We start from the raw sequence: 27,667 nt of genomic DNA on the forward strand, positions 1-27,667 counted from the left end.
AGGAGTGGGGCAGCCCCGCCGGGGAGCCGCCCGCCTCCCTGCCCAGCAGCACCTCCTCGGATGACTTCGGCAAGGGCAAGGCCGAGGACCGCTACTCGCTGGGCAGCAGCGTCGACAGCGGCATCCGCACGCCGCTCTGCAGGATCTGCTTCCAGGGGCCCGAGCAGGTGAGCCCGCGGAGGGCGGTGGGCGCTGGGGCGGGGGGACGACGACGGGCCGCGGCGGGAGCCCGGCTCGCTTGATGGCAGTGGTGCTGCAGGCTGCAGGAACTGGGGCCTGCTGCTTGCAGGGGTCTCCCTGCTGCCTGGAACAGGACCCCAAACCCAGAGGGTCTCTGTCCTCTGCCCAGGCCCTGAGCTCCAGGATTTTGCACCTTGGCGGTGTTTCCCAGGGAAATGTGGGGTGGAGGCCTGCTCCGTCCCTCTCTGCTGCCCAGCAGCCTTGCCCCAGGCACCGATGCCCAGCCGCAGAGCCGTGCAGCTGTGGCATGGCAGGGACTCATGGACTCCTTTGTGGAGTGGAGCACATCTCGGCGTGGGGGGCTTTTTGTCACCTCGTGGGTATCCAGTTGTGATGATCCCAGAAGTGATGCGAAGAGCGTGTTTAATCTGCTGTTTGCTTTTAAAAATACAACTTCAGTCTGTATAAACACGTGGCAGGAGGCAGCCCCACCTCATCGGTAGTTCCCAGGGGACGGCTAGTAGGAGCTCTGCAGGTTTGCCGTTGCTGCCATGCTCCCAGTTGCACTAGCTGGAGGAAGAAAACTGCTGGTTACAATAGTACCTGCTGAAGCTGCAGCCTTGAGATGCTCGTTTGTACAGACTGAGGTTGGGCCAGTGAAGTTTCCCTCCACCACACAGGAGAATGAAACAAATGCAACCTCACTAGAACATAAGGTGCCACCCTGGGGCATTATTCTCCCTATTTAATGACAATTAAAAGCAGTTCACGTATTTTCAGGCTGGCAACTTCCTTACAGTAATATACACAGCAACATTTGTACCTAATGTGACACAGCTCCAGGCGGCAAGAAAGGCTGCAGACCTCTGCTTGTGGGATAAAGCCCAGATATGCAGATAACCTTTATTCCCCAGGATAGTCCCATTACCTGTGATAATAAGGGATCATTGCACAAGAAAAGGTTGTGAGGTTCCACGTGGCTGATACCCATTTCCATTTTAGGCACAGATCCTGGCACGTAAGGTGATACGTTGAAATCCTGAGCAAAACAGGTTTTGCTCCACGTCTTCTTTCCCCTTCATGGACCTGCGTGCTCTGCTAAGGAAAGCCAGCACTCATCTGAGAGTGACCACGCTCTGGCACACGTCCTGCCTGTCCCAAGTATAATGCCCACGTCTGTAATGCAGTGATCGTGCCTTCCCTTGTGTAGGTCCGAGGATGGTAGTGATGGGGGCAGGGAGGTGGGGAATAGGCTCCTGTTCTTCTTTGGGAGAAGCAGGGCCTGCCACCAACTCATCCGGCTATCCACAGCTCTGCTGCATGTGTCATACCAAGGGTCCCATAGATCAGAGCTCGGTCCTCAATGGACTGTAGCCTTCTCTAATGGTTTATGCAGGTGGCTGATAGCTGAGACACAATTTTCACCATAAGCTTTTAGATGGGGGTGGGGGAAAGAATTCTTTTTTCGAGATGCTGTATGCCTTCCTCACTTGACTGTCTCCTCCTCATCTCTTCTAAAAGTTGGAAGCCGTGCAACTCGCTCCCTGGGAATTTGCATTATTCCACATTTCTAGTACTCTTCCCTGGCTTGCCATTCTGCCTGTGTACACGAGACGTAGTGCCTGCAAGATTGGCTTACGTGTCTGAGCAAATAGAGCCTAAGCAGAATTAAAATAGAGGTAATTCGCTTCCTTGGAGAACATTAATGCTCGAAAATAATTGGATGCTAATTTTCACACTGAAAACCTGTGTAGGTTGCATTGTAAAAGTGAGACTATTTGCTGACCATCTGCCAGCCTACCTGAGTGAGAAGCTGAGCAGACGTGACTGGCATCTAATAGAGTTTCACCAGCATTTCTCTTTTTTGCTTCTCACAGTTTCTGACCAATATAATAAGACACTTACAGCTGGATTCTGCCACTCGTCCTTGAGCAGTACCTTATTCCGCAAATGATTTTTTCTTCACCAGCATGGCTTGAGGAGTGTCTGAAACCCTTTGCCCTCCAGCAGCTGGGAAGCACAAGTCATTATGGAGGCCCAAATCGTGGGGTTTTAAAGCATGGCTAGATCCTGACACAGCTTCCTAGAAGTACAGTTCAGAATAACTGAGAGCTGCATCAGTGTAGCTGATGTCGATACCAGCAGTTTGGTTTATTTGGCCCTTATGTCAATAAAACTCCAACAAGGCTAAATCCCAAATTCCTTGTTCTTTTTTATTATGGTGGTTATTACTGGTTTAGCCTTTATTTCCCATTTGTTTTCCAACAGCTGAGCAAGGACCCTTCATGTTTCGGCCCCTCAAAACTATAAAAGTCATAGATGCACATTATTTTATACCACCCCTGCCAAGATCATCATGAAAATTTATCCACTTGGAAACAAAATATAATTGCTAGTTCTTTACTGTGCAGATTAATAACAATGACAGATATAAACAGTGTTTTATTTACCTGTCAAAAACATCTGAAACTGCTGCAGCTGTGGGCAAATTTGCAGGGCTGCATCACAGTACCAAGAACAAAAGCCTTCATTATAAATTGACTGTTAGGCTCTCTAAGCTTATTTACCCAGATAAAATGACAGCGAGTCTCCAAAAGATGTTTTAATCCTGTTCTGATTTAAAAAAAAAAATACAACTGTCAAAAAGGTTTCTTTACTAATCTGCCTTCGCAAGTAGGTTTTATTTAATATCTAATGCAAAACAAAATCGTTAGGGATTTTCACTTTAAATTTATGATTGCCCAACACACATGATACTTCAGGCTTCCGAATTGCTTATATCTTAAGCTCCTCATGTTTGTTTGTGGCTCTTATGGGTAAGCTGATTCTTTCATTTAAAAATGTGCTGAGGACCGTAGGAAGGAGTAAAGCTCATTATTCTGATCCTTGCATGTTACTCAAGAGAAACCAGTGATGCAGATGAGAAAGAATGGATCCGATGGCCAGGTGATCACAGCATCGGCGTTCCCGTTTTGAGGGCATGAAGAGCAAGCTCTGCTCAGGTCTGGCAGTTGAAAGAGGCAACTGCTTTTATTGAAAATGAGGGCTTAACATCATGAAAGCTGATGGGCTGAACTCTGAGCTTGGTAATGGCATTGCCTTTTGGGGGCTTGCTCGGCATTTTCAAAGGTTTCACTGAGTGAGCGTCCTGCACCATTGTGTCAGCTAATTCTGAGACCCTGGATTGAACGGCAAAGCTCTGGGGAGAAAGTGAGAAAGAAAGATGCTGGAGTATTTTCTTCTGTTTTGGTTAATGCTCAATGTTTGCAGAATTTCGTCTGCTTTCCTGGATCTCTGACAATGTTCTGCAAGAGAAAGAAACTAAGATGAGCTCCGCTCTCACAAATGTTTCACAGTGCTTGGTATGGATCCAAGTTGAAAGCAAGTTGTAGAGAGTAGCAGGAAAAGACATGGGTGAAAAGTCCCTTCACATCAGCAGATAAACTGTCCGTGTCACAAGGAGTTAGCAGTACGGCGGGGTTTAGGAGCTCAGAATTGGTGCTAGCTGCGCTGAAAATAAATAGAAAAGCATTCTTAAATGAAACTGAGATAATTTGGAAATCAGTGTGTCTCAAGGATTGCTTGTTAGATTGTCAGTTAGAGCGTACATCTTTTCTTACCTGTCAGTTTCTGTCTGCATTTCTCTATTTCTCTGTTCTGGGGAAAAATACTGTAAAGATGGAGATTTGAAAAGTCAGTGTAGATAGGATTGGTTGGCTAAGGAGGATCAGAGAGAACAGACTGTGGACTCTTTTGCCTGCAGGCTGCTAGCTTGGATTTAGCTCGGTATTCAATAGAAATGTTTGAAAATAGACTGTTCTTCCCACTAAAGTCCCCTCCAGACTTTAGGGACACCAACTCATTAATATGAGAACATGAAGACCTTCAAGGAAATTGGAAGGGAAGACAATTTATAATGGATATTAGGACATGCATTTCCATGTGATATGTCATTAGGCTGTGGAGCTCCTTGTTGCAGGACGTTAGCAGGACGAAGAACTTGACTAAGTTTAATAAAGGATTGTAAAGCCATGTGGTTATTAAGAATATCTAGAGTCATCACAATTAATGATAACACTTCTGAAAGTAAAATTCATGCTTCAGGTCTGAAGCCAATCTAGAGATCAGGGTAATGCTGAAAAGGAGCAGAGCCCTGGGGGTGGTCTCCAGCCCCACAGCTCACCAGCCCGTTGTGCATGGCCAGTGAGATCTGCCGCTCCAGGTGCATGTCTGGATTTCATGCATGTGTAATGTAATGTCTTCAGTATGTAGGCACCTGCCATGCTCAGGACCTCTCTAGAGCTAAGGTGGCCCTAAATTACTCAGTCTGGATTAACACACCATTCTTGGGGGTCCTATGTAGGATCAGTGTATTGTTAGTACCATTGAATGGCCGGTCATTAGCATGCGTTGCTTGAAATAACAAGTCAGAATCTCAACCCCATTCCTGTTACAAATACAGAAACAGGCAAAAGCCATCATTAGCTTCCTGCCTGGTAGTGTCTGCAGAGAAGGCATGAACTAAGCCAGGAAATATCGCCACTCTACAGATTGGTCTCTCAGCAGCACAGGGGAGTGGAGGATGTCTCTGGGATGCTTCATTTCTGATTTACAACGTCGTAAAATAGAGCAGAATCAGGTACCTCTTTTCTAGAGTGAGACAAAGAGGAAAAGAGGTAGCCTGTGGCAGAATTGAGGGCACGAGCGTGATAATGAATGAGTGGAAGAAGAAACAACTGCGCAACCAGCATCACAAGCATGTCCAAAGCCAGGGAAACTTGGGAAGGGGGATGCTGGTGTTTGGTGAGGTCTGTCCAAACTGGCTAGACCATCAGGACAGCGTTTTCAAACGTTGAATCACATAATGACGGTACAGGCTTCCCGTCCATGTCCTTTTCATAGGTGTGTTCCCACAGGATTCATTTACTTGGTGTTAGAAGGAGAACCATTCAGCCAGTCCTGCTAAAACTGAAGACTAAGAGGTGCCTGGATGCAGCCCTTGAGATCTCAATCTGTATATTGTAATTTATGACAGAAAGGAAGGGAAGATGCTTCCTGTGACATTCAGTCCACCTCTCTGCCTTCCCATCTTTGAATCTTAACACCTCTATAGCTAATTCTCCCGTTTCATCTATCCCAGGATCAAATCTATACTGTGCAAGCAGAACATTTTTGGCTTCGGCAAAAGCTTTGCTTGAGCCATCAACTGAATGGAGACCAGGATGTCATTTATTTTAGATTTAGACTCTGTTGCCACAGAGTTGATTGGCAAAGCTCCCATTAACTTCAACAGCAAAAGGGTAGGCATCCAGTAGCAGGGACTTGACCTCTGTATTTCAATAATGTTGTGCACACAGCAGGGTTTCTATAAATAATAGTGAAGGCCACTAATCCCATTGACTTTTAATTGCTCGAGGAGACAGGGTTTTCACCTTTTGTGCCTGCTGAAACTCTGATGCCTGACCCATTTATTTCAGTGCCAGCAGCTAGCCTGAGGAGCAGTTTTTCTTTTCTTTCACTTTTCCCCATATAAAAGGCTTCATGAAGGAACTTGTCTATGTTTGTGTCACTGTTTCTTAAATATACATTTCAGGCCATGATTAACAGTGGCTGATGTCAGTTAGTGACAGAACAAGCAATGCAAAAGCATGTAGCTCCATTGTTTGCATCTGTAGAGTCACTGTTATTTCCACAAAGGCAGCAGTTGCTCCTGGAAGGGCTCTGTTCGTACAAAACTGAATTGCATTCAGGTTGTCTTTCAAGCAAAAATTCATTCCCAGCGAGGGCCTCCTCTGTGGCACGCTTTTGCTCACATTGGTATTTTTCCATTCAAGGTTGGCCCAGTCCAGAAGTCAGAAATATGGTTGTGCCAGAAATCCGTGATGCTGTGTCCTATGTGTCTGCTGCATATGTTTTCATCACTCCTTGGCCTGGAGTAAGATAATAAGATAGAGTATAATCGTTATTGGTCCATATCTGTGGCCACCCCATCCCTTTTATTAGCTGATTGCTAAAGGAATAAAGCCATGTGATGGCGTTAGCTGTTAGAGTTTATGCTCATCAGCCCTCCTCTAAACCTATTGGCTGATTTCAGCCAGATTTGGCAGATGGTGGAGATCTGAAAGGCATTAGATTCCTGCAAGTTTCATGAAAACTAGCTGGATGAAGAAGAGGAAACCTAGAAACATCCTGTTGTGGGAGAGATTATAGCATTGGCTGCGCTACACACTGTAGACGCCATGCAGGACAGAGCTTCAGCTGGAGCAAAAGCTTTAACAGGAACGTATATCCCATTAGACAAAAAACCCAAAAACAAACCCAACATGATATGGTTTCCATGGGAAACCAGACTCACAGAATAGCTTGTTAACTTTTTATCTTTCTCCTATTTTTCTCCTTTTCCTTTGTTAATCAGGGTTACTTGCCTAAAATGAATTGCTTGATGCTGAAGACTTTCTTAGCTTCCCCCACCTTTTCACAACCAACCTTTTATCCTTTTCTGATTTATCACTGGTTACAGTAGAACAGATTACGTTGTTGGCAGTGGAGAGTGATGAGTGATGACTTTCTCCTGGTGAGGAAAAAACCAGCAAGACCTGGAAACCTATGTAGATGATAAATGGGCTGTCCCCATGCCCCTCTGTGAAAAGTGATGAGATAAGGCAAAATGTTGGGGGGCAGACTGGTTCCAGTGACAGGGCCCAGATCCTGAAATCCTCACACATCTTTTCTTCTGTCGTGTCATTTCTTCTTCTCTATGCTCTTTGGTGGTTTTCTCTCACCTCCTCTTCTTTCTCTTCTTCTTGGCCAAAGTCAACTGACACTTCAGATCTTGGTCCCACTTGTCCTATCTGGCTCTACTCTGCACAGGTTCTCCTATGGCCTATGTACCATCTTATCCAAGCACCCTCTGTTGCCACCCTCTGGTGGCATCACTCACAACAGTCACACAAGTTTAACCTGCTTCCCTGGGTGGGAGTGAGGGAAGGGATGGTACAGAATGGGAGAATGATAAGCAAAAATATGTTTTACATGTTCTTTTATTCTTTCCTACATCTGGTGCCTTGTGTTTGTTGGAGAAACCAGGCTGTGCTTGGGGAAAACTGTGTAAACTCCATGGAGGACGGGGTAGTTCAATCTTGAACGGATTCCTGAGAAAGTTTTGTCTTCTCTCCTAGAAGAACTTTCTAGGGAACTTCCATTATGGTTGGAGAATAGGACTGTCAGCCATACTTTTTGCCATGGAGTCACAGACATTTTAGACCAGCAGGTCCACATACAAAACAACTTTGCAGAACAGGAGAGAGAAGATGAACTTGATATTCCACCAGTTTGGGAGGCCAAAGACTGCTACTGTCTTTGTGGTGTCCCATTGTGCCATGTCACTCTTAGCAGAAGTTTACCAAGGGTTGCTTGATTGACAGTGTGTTTACGTTTAAGGTAAGGCCATAAGGTCGCCTTCTCCATGCAAAAAGTATGTGTCATTAGCTAAGAGATCCATGTAAGAAGTACCTTTAAAGTTTGTAGTGCATTGAGCATTTGGAGGTGTTTGCCCTCACTGGATGCAGACAGTCCTGTAGCTGCAGCCTCTGTGAAGTCGTTCCCTGTGACTACCATCGTAACTGCTGGTACTATGTGGGTTTAGCTTCTGTTACTTAATCCATGCACTGATCATGCCCAAACACTGGGCAATGCCCAGGTCTCAAGAGATCAGTTAGTCCGCCCATCCAAAATCCTGACAGAGGCTGATCTAACCAGTTCTTAAGGGTGATCATGGTTGGAGACTCCATCTTTCCTGCTGCAGCCTATTTCTTCTTGCCCTGCCCATTAGAAGGACAGCAGATTATTTTTACCAATTCCTTTTTTCCAAGCAGTAAGTAATTGAAGGTATCCAGTAGTTGCATGTAAATATAGTAAAAATTCATCCTCTGAGGAATTTACAAGTTCAAGTGACAACTGAAGCCATGACACTCCCTGTTCTTCTCTAGGCTGAACAATCCCAATTCTACCTTTGCTCTTATGACATATTTTCTAGACCTCCAATCATCCTTGGTGTTGTCCTCTGGACTTTCACCAAATGGTCCATACTTTGCTTTAAGTGCACTGTCTAAAGTTGGAAACAATTCTCCAGCTGAGTCCTTGTCAGTGCTGAGCAGTGCAGAAAGGTTTTGAATCCTGTTTAACAGATTACAGTTGCCATCCATTCCAGGGTGACGTTTGCCCTCTTTATTTATTTATTTATTTATTTATTTATTTATTTATGGAACAGCAGAAGATTATTGATTGTTACTCAACTCATGATCCCATATAATCTCCATGTCCTTCAGAACTGCTTCCTGGCCAGTCCTCCTCCATCCTGGCTCTCTGCAGTTGGCATTACTGCCTTGGTGAAGGAGCTGTACTTGGCCCTACTGAATTGCATCCTTTTTTCCCCAGTCCTCTCCTCCGCAGTAGCAGCCCCTTCCAGGGGGGCCTGCAAGTGCAGTAAGCATTAACTCTGTTGAATCGTCCATGTCATTAATGACTTGAGCTCTTCTGCCTTGACTCCTGAGGAGAGTTGGGAGGAAAAGCCTGGAGGAGCAGCTGTGCTCCTTTTCTTTAAGGATCCCTTGGCTGCCAGAGATGAGACTTATGGCTTGTGCTGGTCCTGTCACTGCTCACTTATAGCCATGTGGAGGAGGAGAGAATGGATCCTCGTTACTTCAGTTCTGGTGTCTGCTCTCTGCCCCCAATTAAAGCCACTCTCAGCAAGGCTGAATATGACCTTTCCTGACAGATGCAGGCCTCCAGCCAGTCCTGCCTGAAATGTTGTCCCCAGCACCCATTTCTCTCCTGCTTCTCCAATCACTTTATCATTGGTGGGGTGGCTCACATTTCCTCCACAATCCCTTAATGGGGTCCCACAAAGCTCCTTTCTCCTTGTCCTTCCCATCTTTGTCCAGCTTGTCCACTTCCTCCATTATGTCAGCCCTTAAGGATGGCTCTGCAGGCTTGATTTGCTTCAGTCCAACCCCAAATCTCCTTCTGTCTCCCCGACATCTGTTATTGAATGCTCTGGCATCAGCTCAGATTTCTCGTATCCAGCATTTTCCTCCTTTTTTTCTGCCTTCCTCTTGTGCTAGCACTGTCACTCAGGGCATTAACCCTACCCTCAGTGTGAGCTTCTTTTCTCTCACTTCCCAGCTGTGTATTCATGCTGCGCCCAGATCTTCATTTGCTTTCTTTTGGGTTGCACATACACTTGCTTAGATCCTCGTTTCTTGCCTTCATTTCTGCAATCCCTTCTTCTCCACCTTCCCAGTACAGGCATTGCCCTGCTTCAGTTAAGTTTCAAAACCAAGGTGTGAAGATCACTTCTTTGACTGGTATTTTGATGGAAGAAGTGGTTTCCCTGAGAACTTCCATGTGCATCTTCCCTCCTATCAGTGTTCCCTGTCCTTACCCAGGTAGATCCTGTATAGTTTTTTACTCCAATTCCCAGTCTTTGGGAGAGCCAAGAAAGCCCTGTGGATGGATCTGATGAAGACATAACATACAGCATTGGCATGCAGGAATCCTGCTCACACTTCACCCACATCACATCAGCACCTACCCTGGCAATTTCATGCAGGCGGTGCAAGTACAGGGCCATGGGCTAAACCTGTCCCTCCAAACACCCCAGCACTTTTAGTTGTGTCAGGTCTTCTTCTCAGCCTGTCTGGTATCCTGCATGACCTTGCCCTGTCTGATGAATGAAGCACTTTCCCTCTCCTTTTCTCCTTGTTAAGCACGCTAGGACCTGTCAGGATTAAAGGTGCTGGAGAAGTACAAGCAGATTATTATCCCATCCTGAGTGATATTAAAAGAACATTAAGACGGATCACATGAGCATTCAAGAAAAGTAAGTAATAATAAAATATTATATCAGAGAGAAATAGCAGTTAAGTAATTAGAGAGAGGGTTTGCACAAGAGGCAGAAGTAAAGTTATGGGTGCTTCTGGCTTCTAGACCGTTCTTTATTTTAATACTGTGGTAACCTTTAGAGGATGTCAGTATGTCAAGCATTGCACCAAGAAGTGGAGCAAAGGCTTTTCTTGCCCTAAAGAGTTCACATTTTAGGGCATAAAACCCCAACATTTCCTTAACGTTGAAGAGAGGTGAATTGTTACAAGATTTAGGGCCAGAGGGGGTTATTGGGCTAGTCTAGTCTGATCCTCTCTATAATAGCAGTGAAATAAGTTCCCTCAATGAAATTCCTGCTTGAAGGTTAATAGCTGTGCAAGGACTGGAGAAGAAATATCCCATCTTGATTTTAAAATCTCCAACAATGGGAAATTGTTGCAGTGCCCAAGGAGAAAATCTGGGGAAACAGAGAACTGAAATTGTCTTTGCAAATGAACTTTTGTCTTTTCTGTCACAGAAAGAACCGCGTACTGTGTGCGTCCTTAGAAACCAGCTTCAGAAACTCTTGGGCTGGCTGGCAGAGGAGGTTTCTCCCGTGGAAAAAGTTCTGTGTTTGAAGACAGTTTTATTCCACATCAGATTAAAAGCAAGACACTTTCAGTCTCAGAAAACTGGGATTCAGCTAGTTAGCAAAAACCAGTTCATAGCCTCCTCTGACATATGAAAGCAGAAGTGCTGTCACCCACATTTAACCTACGTTTGGAAAATTTTCTTCATAGGCAGGATGGCTACATCATTTCTAAGAAAAACATTTCTGCTGCCCCCATAGCCTGCAGTGCGGACTCCTGCTTAAAATCCAGCTTGCTAAGCTGCCATGACCTGGCCCAGCTGCCATTGGCTTTCTCTTTCCCAGTCCTCATGGATTTATTTCTTGCCCTTCTTGCAGACATGTGAAAATCTGCAGGAGAGCCCCTGGCCTTCCCATCCTGCAGCTATTCAAGAGATTTCTTATCTTACCTTTTTCTTGGTGTTGCCAGACAAGAGCTTCATATCTTTGGAGGTGTGCTCAAGCATATGATGCAAATGTCAGGGGAAGGTGGCAATTCTGAGTGTTATATCTCAGGTCAAACAAAATCACACAACCCCAGAATAATTTAGGATACAGGGATCTCTGGAGGTCATCTTGTCCAACCCCCTACTCAAGCAAATCTGACTAGATCAGGTTGCTTTGGGCCTTGTCCAGCTGAGAGCTGGATATCTCCAAGGATGGTTATTCCACTCACTTCTCTAGACCCTTGGTCCAATACTAGACCTCCCTCACGGTAAAAATGATTTTTTCTGATTTCTAATCAGAATTTCTTGTGTTCCAAATTGTGTCTGTTGCCTCTTGTCTTATAACCATGCACCTTCAAGAAGAGTCTGGCTCTCTTTGCTGTACCTTTCCATGAGGTGGCTGAAGACAGGAATAAGGTCTCCCCTTAGCCTTTACAGTGATTTTAGGAGGAGCTGTACAAAAGATAGGATTAAATGTCTGCTCTAGCTCCCTAGGGTGGATTTGGACAGCGGCTGAGATTTTTGTAATGGTAGTCAGGTAAATACCAAGGGAAAATAGCCGTCTAGCCACAGATTGAAGAATGAGAACAAACATCGCTAATAATAGCAAAGGTTCAGATATTTCTGTTTGTCATAGCCAAGACATTTCTTGATCCAATAATCACTAAACCTCCAGGAGGTGATACTATTTCAAATCTGAGTCTTATATAGAAATACTTGTTGTAGAAAAGCTTGATTGAGCAAGAACTATTTCTATTTAAATTGAACAGAAGGATAAGCAAAAAGCGATCTGTAACTAAGGTTTTCAACTTTGCAAAAGCAGATTTTGAAAAATTAGGAATCTTTAAAAATATGCAATGTAGTAGAAATTTATTATACATTGCCTAATGACTACCAAAACAGCCATTAGTCTCTTTATAACAAACAAAAGCATTCTGTTACAATTACTGCTTTCTGGAAGCTCACAGTCATTCTCCCTTCTACAGGGTATTTTTGCTTTCTGCCTTCAATTAATTTGTCTGGAAAGCTGTTCAAAACCTGTCCCAAGATGTATTTTAATAAAAATGAAAAATATTCATTTCTCTCTTTCTAGCTTGCTTTTCTAAGCAACAGTACTTACCCATGTAAGTTCTGTTTATAAGTCCATGAGATGATACACTCAGTGACATTTAAACTTCATTGCCAAATTCATCCGCCTTTGATAAATAAGAGCTGCAGAATCCTTAAGCTTTTATGAGTTGCATGAAATATGTAGCCAAGTGGGGCGTACCCCCACATTGGGTTTGTGATGCCATGGAGGGGAACTGTCTTAAGAGGTATACCCCTACTAGACATCAAAGAAGTCACCTTACTCCCAGGTACAAATCAGAGGGAACCTACACTTTGTTTGGCTCCATTGCTCTGAGAACTTCTGGGTTTGCTGTTGTTTTTGTTCTCCATTCTGTTTAAAAAAAAGGCAAGAAAAAGATCCATCTGGCAGCAGAGGCTGAGCCTAGCAAGTCTGAATGCAGTACTAGCGTATTTCAGAAAACTGTATGTTTAAGAAAACCAAGGAGCCACATAGTAAAAGTTTTGGAGTCTTCTCCACTGATCAAAGTCCAGGATCTGTTATTTCAGTTGGCCTCTTCCAAGGGTACTTCACAACAGGGCAGTCGCACCCAGCCAGATGATGGCGTTTGCCCTTCAGGCAGCACGGGCATGGAGGAAGTTGATGTAGAGCTGCCTAGGACAGCCTGAAAGCCTGAACCAGCATCTTTGGTAGTTGGCTGATGGCAGCACCTCTTCCCCAAGCCTGCAGAACCCCATGTGTCACTTGATCGCTGTAGCAAACCCAACTGGAGTGGAGAGCCAGGTGATCGGGGGAACGGTTGTAGACCAGTTAAGGGAGCATGCATGGTGGGGAGAATATCAGAAATAATTCTGTGCAACTTAATGAGGGAGGATCTTCGATCAGGGGCAGCCAAAGTGCGTCTGTCAGTGGGAAGGCAAACTAGGCTGCTGGGACTCTTCAGATGTTGTTATTGTTGTGGTAAGCCAAGGGGAATGCAGAGACGGCTACGGGCTTATGGATTTCTGCAGAGCAGTCCGAGAGGCTCCACATCAGAGATTATTTGCAAATGCAAGGCGTACAAATGTGTGTGTGCTTGTAACCGAGCTGCTCTGTGTGTGTTTAGGAGGATCAGAAACATACGGGGCAAATGTTGCAATCTCCCCTGAAGCTGGCAGGAGGTTTGCTACCATAGCATGTCTCTGTTTTCTGTTTGGGTTGGATCCAGTTATTTTTCCCTGTAATGGATGTGAGGAGACCGCTGAGATCGGGTTTCTCTGATGAAACAGAAGGTCCAGGGGGATGATCTTGTGAGAGAAGAAGCTGAAAAACACGTGCTCTGCTTCTTTGATCCACACAAGGTTGTGTTGCACCTGATGGAGTCTCACTTGTTCGCTCCTGCAGGCAATCCACCGCCACCAAAAGAGCCCAGTGACGTTCATTTGCTCCTTGCTTCTTTGCATCACTCCCAGTTCTGCCTTTCCCCACTTGTGTATCTCCTTCCGTAGGATTTATAACTTTGTCCATCCCCAGGTGATGTCTCTCCAACGGGGGAATGTAACTCTCTGTCTTTTCTCAACAGACAATCCTCTGCCCCCAAGCACTGTGATCGGAGCAGCAATACCAGCCCTCCCAGGCTACAGGGGAGGTTTTCACCTTCTCTAACTACATCCTGAATTTCCCAGTTTTTCAGCATGCTCTGCATTTTGGCCTGATTAGGCTATTTGTTCTGTTGTATTGCAGAGACAAGGAGTGGTGCTTAGGCACAAGAGCGTATGTTCTCTCTGTATCCTGTAAAATAAGAGAAAATTTGCTCAGCTGGAAGTGAAACAACCTGGAGTTCAAAACTCACTTCCACTGACAGCTGTTTTGCATTTTCATACACTTACCAGCCATCAGCACTGGCCAAGGTCTCTACCCCTAGGTAAATGCCCCTAAGGCACTTAGCTATTTGTATGCTGGAGATACTGATGAGTCAAAAAGAGGCTGTAGGAACACATGGAGATCAGGAAAACCATCCAGATCCCTGCAATTCGGCCTGCCTTAACCACGTCTGGGAAAAATATGCACCCCTTGAGTCCCCTTTCTCCAACTGCCCTGTGGTATTTTGTTCCCCAAGGTGAGATAAAACCCACAAGTCCTCCTAGTCGACACTGTTTGGTAACCCTCTGACACAGCTTCAGATGTAACGGTGGGCCACAGGATGAATAATAGCCCACAATTTATATCCTCTTGGGGGGGGGAGGGAGGGATTTTTGCTAGATATCTATCTACCTATAAATGCGTATGGCATAACTGCTGGGACACAGCTGCACTCACATGTCTGTCTTTAATCTGTTTCCTTTTAAATCACTGTGTCTACATTGCCTTGAGCTGTTTTTCTTCCCTCCTGAAATGTGCACAGCAACATCGGAGGTAGGTATCTTCAGTGGATTTCTCCACTCCCAGACTTCACACCCTCCAGGGCTTTCATGAGATAGTCGGAGGACCATGGAGGTCAGGGACCTGGGTTCCCACTAAAACACTCCCTGACCCCTCTGTCTTTCAAGGATTGGCATGATTTCCAAGCAGCAGCCAGCCATCATGCACTGCCGCAGTGTGTGCCAATCCCAGCGCTCACTATTAGGCAGGGATTTGCTGTGCGCGTATTTGCGGCAGTGCGGTGGAAGGCAGATGCCACGTGGCTGAGCCAAATTGGATAGAGAAGGAGATTAAGTGGTCACCTGTGGGTCAGCTTTTCCTGCAGAGGGCAGCTTGGTGCCGTGGTGCACATCTGGGCTGTTGAGCAGGTGCAGCAGTTTCAGGCTGCTGCAAGGCACTTTCCTGGAGGTCTCTGCTGAGCTCACTGCAGGGTTGGAGACACAACACACCAACAAAGAGCTCCCACAGTCAGGGACATTCCTGTGCAGAAAGCGGTCCTTTGGAAGGTGACTACTCTTTGCTGTTACTGGTACATTTGTACTCATAGATCAGCACTTTGGCTGTTTCTCCCAGTAGCATGTGCATGGCATGTCCAGTGCAGCATGGTGATTTGCAGTGTATCATGACTGGGCTGAATCACAGTGGCACACGGATCAGGCCTGTGTGTCTTTTGTTTTTTCAATCCCCATACTAGTGCTCTGTGTCCACCCACTGGAAAAGATCTTTCCATCTGGCTGGTCAGCTATGAGGTTCACCAGGTCATGAAAGCAGGCTGACCTAGAAAGATCCAAGACATGATGATGGTTAAGAACTTAGGCTTGTTTAGGCTTGAGCACTTTCTGACACTGGGATGTCAGGGCTGTGACTGTAAAACAGTAGTGAGCCCTTGCTGGACAATACAAGTGGTAAAGAAAACTTCCTGGTCAGGGCAGTATTTAACTTATGTGAGAAGATCTCTAAGCAAACAGCACACCATGATATGGAGGAAAACCACATGGCCTGCTCCCATGAGTGGTCAGAGAGAGGCACATCTGCTTTCTGCGGAGCCAGGGTTTGCCTTTCTGCTAGAGAAGAAAAGGTAGGCTGAAGGATGTGGGGAACTGAGCAGCAAACACAGTCCTCTCAGATGAGAGTTAGCCTAGAGATCAGTATTAGCAAACTCTGGGTTTTAGAGTCAAGGTGGCAGCTCAGTCACTGGATAACAAACAAATCCCAACCCAGGTGGAGGGTTGCTCACTGGCTCTAAGAGGACACATTTAGAGTAGTTCCCCCACGGTGACAGCTTGACTAGAGGAGGTTCCTCTTCCAGTTCAAGCGGATGAAGGAGGATGAGCAGCAACCCAAGGATCTCAGCTTCTTCTCCGAGCTTTGTAAACAAGCTGTGATCCTGGGCACATCACCGAGGTGGGATGCAGCTCCAGATTGCAGACACCTCAATGCAAGTGTCGCAATGTAGGTGTCTGCATGTGCACTGGGTGTCTAGGCAGTGAAAAATCAAGAGCTTGACTCATGCCCACACAATGATTTCTTAGCAGAAAACATCTCGAGGTAGGTAATCGTGCCCCTAGTCAATACAGTCAGTGGAGCTGGAGAGCTAGACACCTACACTTGCTCAGCTGACTCACTCCCAGGGCTCCGCTGTCAGCATTGACTAGATCTCCATCGATTATATGGGAATACAGATACCTGCTGTGCATATAGCTGCTACATCTAGATATAGTCCGTCTGGACCTGGATTCACCTGTGGTGCTATGTAGGGCCCTTTCATCCCACCATAAAGCAGGACTAGGAATCTTCACTTCCTCCTAGGAAAGCTGTAAGGGATCCTTGCTCGACTATAAAACACCTAAAACACTTCAAAGCTAGGTGCTCTGCAAATGCTGAGTATTCGCATTATTATAAGTAAACAGCAATTCGGAAACGCATGCACAACATTGAAGAGTTTACTCTGTTCAGTTAGATCTGTTTACTACAGATGGGAGAAGTTGCCAAGTAAGGCCACGCTGAAGCGGCGAGGAAAAATAAGTGTAAGAGACAGTCTGACATTTTTATAGCGAGACAGACGCAGCCAGGATTTGAAGCACATAGCAATGAAATGGGGTCAAGGAGGTGAGCTGCCTTTTTTTGGCCAAGTTCTCCTGTCGGGCAGTCCCTTCTGCACTCAGACAGCAAGCGTTCCTCATCGCTGGCCTGGCTGGGAGTTTTCGAGATAATCGCGGCACAACACAGCTCCAGTGGACAAGGCAGGAAAAGTGATATTGTTTATGATGAGCTGCTGTGTGGGAGAAAAGAGATTTTAAACACAGCCTTGAAGTCACTGGGTTACACCAGCACTGGGATGAGTTGAACTGACAACTACTAATTACTGAGAGAAAAATGACTCACTAAAACCCAATAATAATTGTCTTACATCTAATTAAAATGGATGATTTACAGTCAAACAGAAAACTATAGTCTTGGCACGGGGGACATGCAGAATGTGATGGACAGCCTGCAGCCTCGCATATCTTCTTTTACAGAAATAGAGTTCAAAAGTTGTGCGATATGTACTGTATTTTAATTAACCGAAGCCCAGAGACGCTGTTCTACAAACCTAGGCAGAAACTGCACATGAGGACACCCTTCTGGCAAAACACTGAAAGTCCAGTCTGATGCTCCTAACAGCAAAACTCCTCTGGCTTCCGAGGAGTCACTATTTTACCTTTTCCAGTATCCAGCTGGAATTGCTGCTGAAAACTCTCTCATGACGGGGGGAGAGCATCAGCAGAGAGGGTCTCCGCAGAGAAATAGTGAGAGGGAGCAATTCTTGGGGACTGATGTAGTAAACGTGTGACAGGCACTTCTGAAAATTCATGTGTCTGTCAGAGACATTAAAACTATTTCCTGTTGGTGTGATAAGAATGTATGAAGTATTTGTCGGGGTTTACACGAGCATGGATTATAAGGAAAGCTCTTGTATTTTAGGGGATTACATACTTTATTACAGTATATGCTACCTAAGTAATACTGAGAACAGTTCTTGTGTGTGCATGTGCTACAAGGGAACAGTAAGCAAAAGGCAAATGGTTGTTGGTGGTCTTAGGTGTAATTTGGATGAATAGACATGGTTTTCCTCTTTTTGGCATCCAGAATGATCTTTTCACCTCCATAAAGTGACCTGAAGTCTGTCTGAAATCTGAGCTGGTGCTGAGGCTCTCCTCGTTTGGGTGTAAATGGCTCCACCACGCTTCTGGGGCATCAGAGCTCAGGAGATCTGTCTCTGGTTCCCAGCTCACTTTTTAACCTTGAGCAGGTCGTTTCCAGTCTCTGTTTTGGGAGGGACAGCTCAGCAGACCTTGGCTCTGAATTTCAAGCTACTGGGCCTATTCAGCAGACGGAGATGTCTGCTGGGGAACAAGGCACTCAGCATCTCTGGAAATGGCACCGTCAGTTCAATGTCAATTTTATTTTTTAAGAAAAAGTTGGCTTGGTAGGCCTTTGTGTTACTGTTACCTTCCCATGCGTATGTTGGTAATTCCTTATTATTGGGTCATTTCTGTTTGTAAAGCACTTTAAGTACAGTTCAACACCAGTGTGGGACACACTCTTCCCTAAGATGGTGGTGGCCTCCTGTTCGCCTCCCCTTCTCTTTCTCTCTCTCTCGCAATTGCTTGAAAGTTCCCTTGAGCCCTTGCTTAGCTGGTTCACCCTAGACTCAAAATAGTAACAGCCTTAATCCAGGGGACTTCTCTAATCCTGGGGCCAGAGTGGGAGGCATGAGTGATTGCTCTGAGCAGCAAACCCATTTATGCAAAGTGTTTCACTCTCTGAGCAGCATCGTTGAGGAAGGATGAGATTAGAAGGATATCACTGGCAAAGTGACTAAGAGATTTATCTTATTCATAGGCTTGGCTCATACTTAAGGAATTTACATTATTGGGATTTTTCAAAAACTTTGCTGGCTGAATCTATCCTTCTTCCAGCAGTGTCACAGATATCAAAGGCTTGTTGTTTCCTTTCTAGTTTGTACCTTCCAGCACCGATGCATCGCTCCCATTGCTTTTTCTGTTGCTTTTCCCCACCTGTTTTCAAATGCCAGGAGTACCACAGCCTCCCCCAAGTTCCTGAGAGATTATCATAAGGCGATTCAGTGTCAAGACATTTTCCCAGGTATTCAGCCTGTTTTTTCTTTTGTTTAATTAATTTCTTTCTGATTTGTCTAGTTAATACTGTTGGGAAGGATTAAGAGGGATGAATCTCCCTCTGACACTGACATGTCCACATATTTATAACAAAGAAGAGTTAGATCTCCTTGAAACTTCTAGGTCAGAGATCCCCTCTAGAGAGGGAGCTGGGCCAGATCGTAGGATGGAGATAGATATTTCTGTGCATCTGTCCTGAGAGAAAACCTTCAGGAGGGCAGACCTCAGGGACCCCTTACTCCAGCTGGGGTCAGGGATGCCAGCATGAGGCCCCCAGCTGGCAACACTGAGGGAAGTCCTGGAGTGCCTTTGCTCCTGTAGGACTGTGTATGCAGCCAGACTACTTGGAAAATTATATCAGCAAAAACCAACTGCTCCCACACGAAAGGGGCCAGCACTGAAAGCTCTTGCTGGCCATCCCCAGCTAATGAAGACTGACACCTTGCTGAGGGCTTTGGAGAGGAGACAGGGCTGGGCTGGATGAGGAGTGGGGATGTCTGGGCTGGGCTGGCACGAACGAGTTGTTCTGGGGAAAGGCTGCGTGGAACAAGACATGCAATGCTGGAAGGCAAAATGTCCACGGTGAGCAAAGTCAGGCTAAAGTCAGTTCAGAAAATGTGTCCTCCCAGCACGGTGCCTCCCTGCTCAGCAGTTGAGACAGGAGCAGCAGGAACATTCCCAAAGGGAAAAAAAAAGGTATCACTGAAGTTGAAGGAGAGGAGGTGGGTGTCACTGAAAGAAGGCAAAGTCTAATCTACAGACCTTTCCTCAGCATAAGGATGACTTTCCAGTCTCATGGTGGTGTGTGTTCATGAGCAAGCTGAGCCAATCTAAGCCCATGCAGCTATAGTGAGCAGCAACCTCAGCTCTGCATTGCCACCCTTTCCAAGCTCTAGCACCAGTGACCATGCAGCCAGGGACTTGATCCAAGAAGAATCACCTTTTATTAAATTTTGATTAGCTTTCAGATGGATCAGTTCCCTGATCTGACCACTCGGTCACCAACACAGCACCAGTGAAGGGGCAGGGCAGCACACCCGGGAGGGCAAGGGGAAGGGAGAGATGGCAGCACAGACTTAGGCATAAACCGTGCATGGAATTGCATCTCGATACCAAGAATTCAGCAACTCCCTTCTAGCAGCAATGAAGTATAAGGCATTTGAAGATATACAGCAGCAATTTCAAGGGGATTATTCTAAATTCAGCCCAGTGAGATAAAGCATACTTTGGGCTCAAGCTCTTCAAGAAAACAAGCTCACTACCTGGCCTGATGTCTGAATATCTGTCCCAGAAGGGAGTCCCTTTTACCTCTGTAAAAGGAAGAAGAAAACCAGTGGCACTTTTAGGCATGGAGCCATGCCATTTTCATTCTCATATACTTTGCAGTTTTTCCCAAGTGACACTGAAGTTGTTCCCTGATCAGAGATGCAATGTCTTCTGGCCAACCCAGGAAGAAGGGCTATACTACATCTGTTGTATGAGGTGGTTGCAGGCTGTAATTTCAGAGATTTCTTTCTTAGTGCCCAAAGACCCCCCAGTACAAAAGAGAGATTGACAGTCTGGGGCCAGTCCGTGGGGGGGCTGCTAAAATGGTCAAGGGGCAGGAGCCCATGATGGGTGAGGAGAGGTGGAGGGAGTTGGACTTGTCCAGCCTGGCAATGAGAAGATGAAAGGGAAAATCTGCTGCCTTCTGCTACCTAAAGTCAGATTGTAGAGACTGCAGAGCAAAAGGGGCACAGCGAAGGGCAAGAGGCAATAGCACAAGTAGCAGCAAGGGAAATGCTTGTGGATATACAGAAACAAACTTTCACAATGAGAGCGGTGCAGCCCTGAGACAAAGGCCCAGAGATATGGTAGGATCTCAGTCCTCAGAGATCTTCAAGGTTCAGCTCAATGAAGCCCTGAGCAACCTTGAAGCTAGCCCTGGTGTGAGCAGGAGGTTGGACTAAAGAAATCCAGAGACCTTTCCCAACCTAAATTCTGCAACCCTACGAAAACCACAGGGTGAGGGGTCTGAGAAGTGTTTGCAATGTCACTGCTCATAGGATTTAGACTTCTTGTTCTGGAGAAGGGTGTTGGGGGAGGAGAATTTTTTTACACACGCAGAGATGTGTGCCCACCCACTTGCCTGCCTTCAGACGCAAATGTGCCTGCAGCCATCTCAGTGGTGTCCTGACTTCTGTCTTATTGACCTTTAAACGCTTGAGCTGTCCCAGCATGAGAGTCTGCCCTAATGAATACAGCAAAGCCACGGCCTCTTGCACTGGTGGCAGCAGTCGGTGCATTACTCGTGCCCAGGAGGTGCCTGTGCCAGGCTTCCCACCCATGTCACGGGGGGTTGCTGCTGCCATCCTTCACCTGCTGCACTTTTAAGATCAAACTAATGTAGAACCAGTGAAAACTGGAGCTGGAAAGGGCTGGATAGACCTGCTGTATGCCTACCACCTGCCTTACCTGTACCTCTAACATGGCCCCTGCATTAACACCCAATATCCCATACCATCCTGCTTCTCTCCACCCCATGGCCCCCAGCTGACTCCCCACTGCTCACTTTTCTCCTTGCTTCCAAGCATGGCTCTCCTGCCTTTTCCCTCCTCTCTCCCTCAGACCTGGTGCTCAGACCTGGATTGAAGGTCTCTTCTGTCCTCCTCGGGGCAGCAGCAGAATGGGACCAGTGATGGAGCCACACTCTGAGGTCTGCTTAGCTCCCATGGTGAGACCACCCTCTGGTGAGCATGAGGCTGGGTTTGGTGCCTCTCTCTCCCAATCCCCTCCCTCCCAGCAGAGATTGAAATAATTTCCTCCAGGCCTGTCTCGCTTATGGAGACCCTGGACAAACTGCGTGCCCATGCCCATCCCAGCACTGCTGCTGCCCCTTCTCTATCAGGGAGCAAGGAGGGAAAAGCAGCCAGGAATGAGAAAGCACTTCTTTAACCAACCTGGTTTACTGCATGTTATCCCAGGTCCCACCAGTGTAACATCAGACCCCTGCTCCCCAGTTTATCAAGCCCTTTACCCTCACTATTATTCTCCAGTCCATCTTGCTGGGGCTTCCCAGTCCTCCATCCCCAGTGACTGTCACCTCAGAGCCACACTTGGAAGCACCCCTTTTACACCCCCGTTTCCCAGAGCCCTTCCAAGCTCACTATTGCCAGCTCATCACACTTGTGACTGTCCTCACACAGGGCTCTTTCCCCTCTGGCACATCCCCATCACCTGCACATCGCTCCCTCTCCCAGCAGCTCTCCCAGCCCAGCCTCCAGAAATGGTCCTCCCGGGTCCCCCCCTTCATCTTCACCTTTCTCCCTGGCAGGAGCGTGGGAGGAGAAGGCAGGCAAAACCTCTCCCCGTAAAGTGGGTGTGCTCAATTTGGTGTTTGTTTTCAGTGCCGTCTGCTCAGTCACTGCTTAATGGAGTTCATTTGTGACATTCGAAGAAAGAAAAAAAGAGATATATCCCTACCTCACTGCAGCACCTTCTTTCAAGGGAAAATACCTTCCCTGTTTGCCCATGGATGCTGGTTTCTGTCTGTGAGGTTCAGCTACCAAAAGGCTTGAGTGTGGTCACCTGAAACATGCTTTGAAATTATGCTTATTTTCTCCCTCAAGGGAGCAGGTGAAAGGTTTTAAATCTGTTCCTGTTTTGCCAAGGGAGAAAGGGATGCCAAAATGCAGCCTGCCCCAGTGGAGGAGTCGAGTGAAGAGGACGGCTCTGGAAAGGCAGCATGGGCTCACCCAGCCAGGTCCGGCTGTCACAGGCAACCCCCGTATCTCCTGAGCGTACCCAGCACCAGCAGACAGTTTCTTCCCTCCCTGCTCTTGCTGGGGACAGACCCTGAGCATCCCTGCGCTGGGGATGGCCGGGAAATCTCGACTGATTTCTAGCCTGCCCTCAAGTCTAGGCTGCTTGAGACCCATTTGGTTTTGTGTCTACAAAGTCCTTTATTTAACCAAAGTCAGGCCTTCAGCCTCCACAATACTCTGTAAAGTGTGAAATAGTTGATTCATATTCCTTTAAATTGCTATTAATTTCCTCTTTTAAATTTTCCCTCCCATTCTCCTATCTATCTGAGTTTGGATCAGGTGCCACAACCAGCCTGTCTGTCCCTGGACAGGGGCAGCTTTCCCAGCCTCCGCGTGGGGTTTGGTACCAGACGGCAGGTTTGCAGGGGAGCCATTTTCCTGATTTCGGCATGGGCTTTGACTCTTACTCAAGCTGCCGTGAAAGGAGAGGCATTAGGGAACGGCTATGAGGTCTCCAGAGAGCCAGACCCAAGCAGAAGTGTGAAATGTCACTGTGCCAGCGGGTGAGAAGGAAGAAAGTGTGTTAATGCTTTTGAGAAGCACCGTCAGGCCACAGACTTCATTTCTCAGCCATCCACCTTGCCACCCTATTTGCAAACAGCAAATAGTAACACCTCCCTCCATCCCTCCCTCCCTTCCTCCCTCCCAGGAGCTGGGATGCAAAATTAGCTATTGTAAAGCCCGCTGGGCGCATGAAAAAAAAGTCCAAAGGGTCTATGAAAAAGTCTTTCCACGATGTAAATTCTCACTCGTGACGTATTTTAGGCTTTTCATAAAATTAAAAATAAAGCCAGACAAGCCTCCTCCCAGCTCTCGGAGCTGGGTGTGTGTGCGAGGCAGATTTTGGCTCAGAGCAGGTGCTGCTCTCCACAGCACAAGCGACTTGAAGGAGGAAGCCTGGCCTCGTATTGTGTTTTTAGCACAAAAGGATAGGTTTTGAGGCTCACCGCAAAGGAGTAGCACTGCCTTCCCCTGCCACCGTGGTCCCACCTTCGTTACAGCAGAGCGTGCTGCCAGGAGCAATTAGGCAGAACGAGTTTTGTTCTCTCTGAGACCAAGAGCTCTCTCGTCGCAAGGTCGCTTCTCACTGCTCAAACATGGCTTAGCTCAGGAATTTGCCGTGGTTTTTGAACAGGTGCTGCCAGGCAGGGTAGGACCAACAGGTTTCATTAGAAAGAGGATGAATGCGAAGCCAGGGAGGGGCATACAGGCTGGTTAAAGGAAGGAAGGATGGTGCCGAGATTAAACCTCTCACCTGGCACTTGGAAGCCCGTGGTGTAAATCCCTGCTCCGCTGGAGACCTCCCATGTGTCCCCCAGTGAGTCTGCCCACACACCAGTTCCCACCTGGGCACTGGGGACACCGTGCTGTCCCTTCTCCCCGGGAAGACCATCAAGGTAAAGACACCGACAATTACACAGCCCTCAGACAGTATGAAAGGAGGAGACACACACGTACATGCCCGAGATAGCCGCTATTAACCTTGCCTCATTTTATATATTTTTACAGCTGCAGCAGATGTCTCTGTCTCCCTGGAGGGATTTTAGGTACTTACAGCCATTTCAGCTCAGACAGAGCTGCCTAGAGGAGCTGATGGCTTTGGCCCCGGCTCCATGAGGCTCCCTCCTCATGGGCAGGCTGATTGAAGTTGGTCGAATCGTCCCTGCCCTGAAAGGGACCTGTCTGCCAGAGCACGGCTGGGTTTCGGCAACCGGGTCAGTGCCGGCAGCCACTCACCCAGATCTAACTGCAAGCTTGGAATGTAAATAAGACAGAGGATAAATAAGAAAGGATATGCTGGGAAGCCCCACAAGAGGAAATAAGGGTATTATTATTGATTAATAAAGATAATAACAATAGTAGTTACCGACTCAATCTTGCAGCGTCAGGCGCACCAGCCATGTTGTGCTAATGCAGGAGAAGTGAGAGGTGCAGCAACCCCTGCGCACCAGTCACGGAGCTCGTTTGCTCTCGCCGAGCTGAAGTGGAGAGAGCACGTTTCTAAAATGCAGCCTGAATATCATAAGCTAAAGTGACCTGTAGGATTTTCCTGCTATAGTCACCTGGGGAGCTGTTGGCAGCAGTAGTCCAGAAGTATTTTTCTGTGGCATCAGCCCGGACGACGGTGGCGTTGCTGGGAAATGTGCTAAATTTGGGGAGCTTTGGAGCTGGCTGGAAGAGTCTTACAGAAGATGAAGAGGAATTGGGTTTTGGTGTCAGGGCAGTGCTGACTTCCAGTCCTGGGCTCTGCAGCAAACTGGTCTCCCCCTTTAAGCCCCCCCCAGGGAGTGCTGGGTGCAGAGAAACCTGTCACCCATCCTCCTGGTGAGCTCTGCACATATTCATGGGGTGGAAGAAAACACCTGTGATTTTCACTTCTGGTGTAGCCATCTCCACTGTGGCCCAAAGTGATTTTTTTTTTTTTCCTCAAAGAGTATTTTCCCTGTTCCTTCCCAGCTGCCTGCTGCTTGCCTGGCCATGGCAAGGGCTTTCCCTCTCCAGCGCATGGGTGATGTCTGAGCACCACATCTCCAAGCACCCTGGGTGGTGGGTTAGCCTGGCTTTGAGTGGGGACTCAAAGCAGCCAGGAATGGGACACCCTGACAGGCAGCTCTGCCACCCCCTTGCCCTGCTCTCCGTGCTATGCATGGCCCCAGCACGGGCTGCCCAGCCCTGGTCCTGCCTCTCTGCTCTGCCTCCCTGTGTCCCCACTGGCTTGGCTTACAAAATGCCGGTAGCTACATGGAGATCCCCTTGCCAGAGTAAATGGGCATTTCCCAGCTTCTGGAGTTGCTTAATAGGGCAGGTTTGGTTGCTGGAGAGCCAGTGTCCCTGGCACATCCCATCTCCCTGCAGTTTGCAGCTGCTCCCTTCACCCCACTTGTGCCTTGTTTTCCCCTGTATATGAAATACAAATGAGAGTAGCTAGCTCTGATAGGAACTAGGATGCTTAGCTTATTAAAGGTCGCATGGCACCTGGATAGCCTTGGATGAAAGCACGTGGAAAATGGCTCCACATTTTTATTAAATGCATTTTCTACCAGTCATTCTCTGCTGCCTCCCCAAAGCTGCCAAGTCCCTTGCAGATGAGGTGAAAACCTCGTACTGAGCAGCTGAGCCAGCCACGGGGACCTGCTGGCAGCAGAGCCATCCCTGGGCTCACCATAGCTCCCCGAGCTCAGGGCTGGCACAGCTGTCCCTGGAAATGCCACGTGATGGGACGTATCCCTCCCACTCCGGTTTAGTGTGCACAGCTGGACACCCAGCCTTAGTGCCAAGGTGAGGGACGCTCACCGCAGAGCTAAACACTAAATATACTTGCTCTTCTCTGCTTCGTGGCCCCCAGCCACCTCTCCACCTGGCCCCTTTGCAAGGCAGGTAGCTTTTAGTCAGGGAAAGGACTGCTGGGACATCGAGCTTCTGGCTCAGAAAACAAGTTACAAATGGCCCAAGTGAGAAAATGCAGAGCTCAGGTAACCCTCACCCACAGGGTCTGTGGGGTGGACGCAGCCTTGACCTGGGTAAGAGGCTTATGTGTGTTATGGCAAGTGTGTGTCATGCTGCACAGGAGCAGCTCGCGTTTGCTTTGTCCTCTCACCCCCTAAATCTGATTTAGGGTGGCCTCGTCTGTGAGGAAACCCGCTTATTTCCCATTCCTTCAGTCTGTTTCAAATCACCCTGCTGGCCACCCTGCTAGTGTGCGGCTGTACGTGTGTGTAGAGGGGTGTTAAGCCCTTTAGAGCATGAAATGTGATAGCTCTCCCTGCATGTGGTGAACGGGGGCTGCAAAGGGAGATGGAATTAATTGCACCAGCTGTAGAAGTTGATTGACAGTCAGTGTTGTGGTGGTGGGGAGGTGAGTCTGCAAAGGAGTGAGCTTTGTCAAAAAGCTGGGAATCGGCTTAATCAGGAGGGTTTTTCTTCAGCTGGTAGCTGGGCAGAAAACACATCTGTTGGCATTAGTGCCTGAGGGCACCCACTGGGTTTGGAGGTGCGGCAGCCGCTTGGGTGCCAGCCTGGGCTCCCTGAGGGCTTGTGGAGAGAGCAGCCTCATGGGCTGCCTGAGAAACCTGGTTTGATGTGCACGTAGGAAAGGGGCCACAGACCAATCCCTGGGGATGCGGGCTGTAAGTGAGGGCTTGGGACTGATCTGAAATACCAGATTTAGAAGTGAATTTTGGAGGTAGCAATTTTCAGAGATAGCTGCCCCTGGCAACTGGGTCGGAGGACAAGGGACATTTAGCTGCTCATCCTGCTTGAGATTCAGCCTGGCATTTCTGGTCCCAGACCATGGAGCTACTGTGAACCTGCTGTGCCAGGGCAGGGTAAAGCACAGTACCAGACAAAGTTGGTTTTACTGTGCCGTAGGCAACACTGACAGCTAATCTCCAACCCCCTAGCTCACTGTGGAAGACTTTGTTAAAAATCTCCATGACCCCAAAACCACTTTGTACAATATACTGATCCAGGGTCCCCACTAGGGCCAGCTCCTCAGTGACTCCAACTTGGTGTCTTTCTCTCCTCAGTGCCTTGGAGAGGTTTTGTTGCATGCATCGGAGATGTGACCAGTCAGGCTGATCAGTCCAAGGCTGATAGTCACCATAATGACAAATTACCCCATGGCTCTGCCTTTTGTTACAGGGCTAGCGCCACCATGTCCATGACATACAGATGAATCATTCTGCCCAGCAGTAGTGCACAGCCTCCTCCAGAATAGCCTCTGGTTACTCATGCACAGCAGCAATACGTGCTGGCTTACTGTTCCAGGAGTATCTCCAGCTGCTGCTTCAAAATGCAAGAGGGGGGTGATTTAGACCTGCCCCATGCCGTAACTGAGTGGGGCTGAGCCCCTAGATGGGCAAATTGTCCCTCTTCCTCTATGGAGATCAGAACTGCTCAAAGTCTCTACTGAGCATAAGGAAGAACCAGGATTTCTACCCTTGCATAAAGTCATTTGAGCTGATCTCGGTGGGAGGCAGGACTGGGCAGCAGGGCCCCTGAGCCCGGTATTCGGCTCATAGCTGATTCACTGCCTGACATGGGAAAATGAACTAGGGCTTGTTTGCACCAGAGAATTCCCCCCCCCCCCCCCCCCCCCC

At 47.5% G+C, this 27,667-nt stretch overlaps 1 protein-coding gene across 1 annotated transcript in view; it reads left to right on the forward strand.

Moving 5' to 3' along the window:
• Nucleotides 1–27,667, forward strand: part of MARCH4 (membrane associated ring-CH-type finger 4) — a 111,041-nt gene that overhangs the window by 1,480 nt on the left and 81,894 nt on the right. Inside the window, exon 2 of the mRNA XM_019470915.1 lies at nt 3–167. Coding sequence (XP_019326460.1) covers nt 3–167 — 165 coding nt within the window. The remainder of the gene's footprint in view (nt 1–2; nt 168–27,667) is intronic.

This window comes from Aptenodytes forsteri, unplaced genomic scaffold, assembly GCF_000699145.1.
Source record: "Aptenodytes forsteri isolate BGI_AS27 unplaced genomic scaffold, ASM69914v1 Scaffold255, whole genome shotgun sequence".
NCBI classification, from domain to species: domain Eukaryota; kingdom Metazoa; phylum Chordata; class Aves; order Sphenisciformes; family Spheniscidae; genus Aptenodytes; species Aptenodytes forsteri.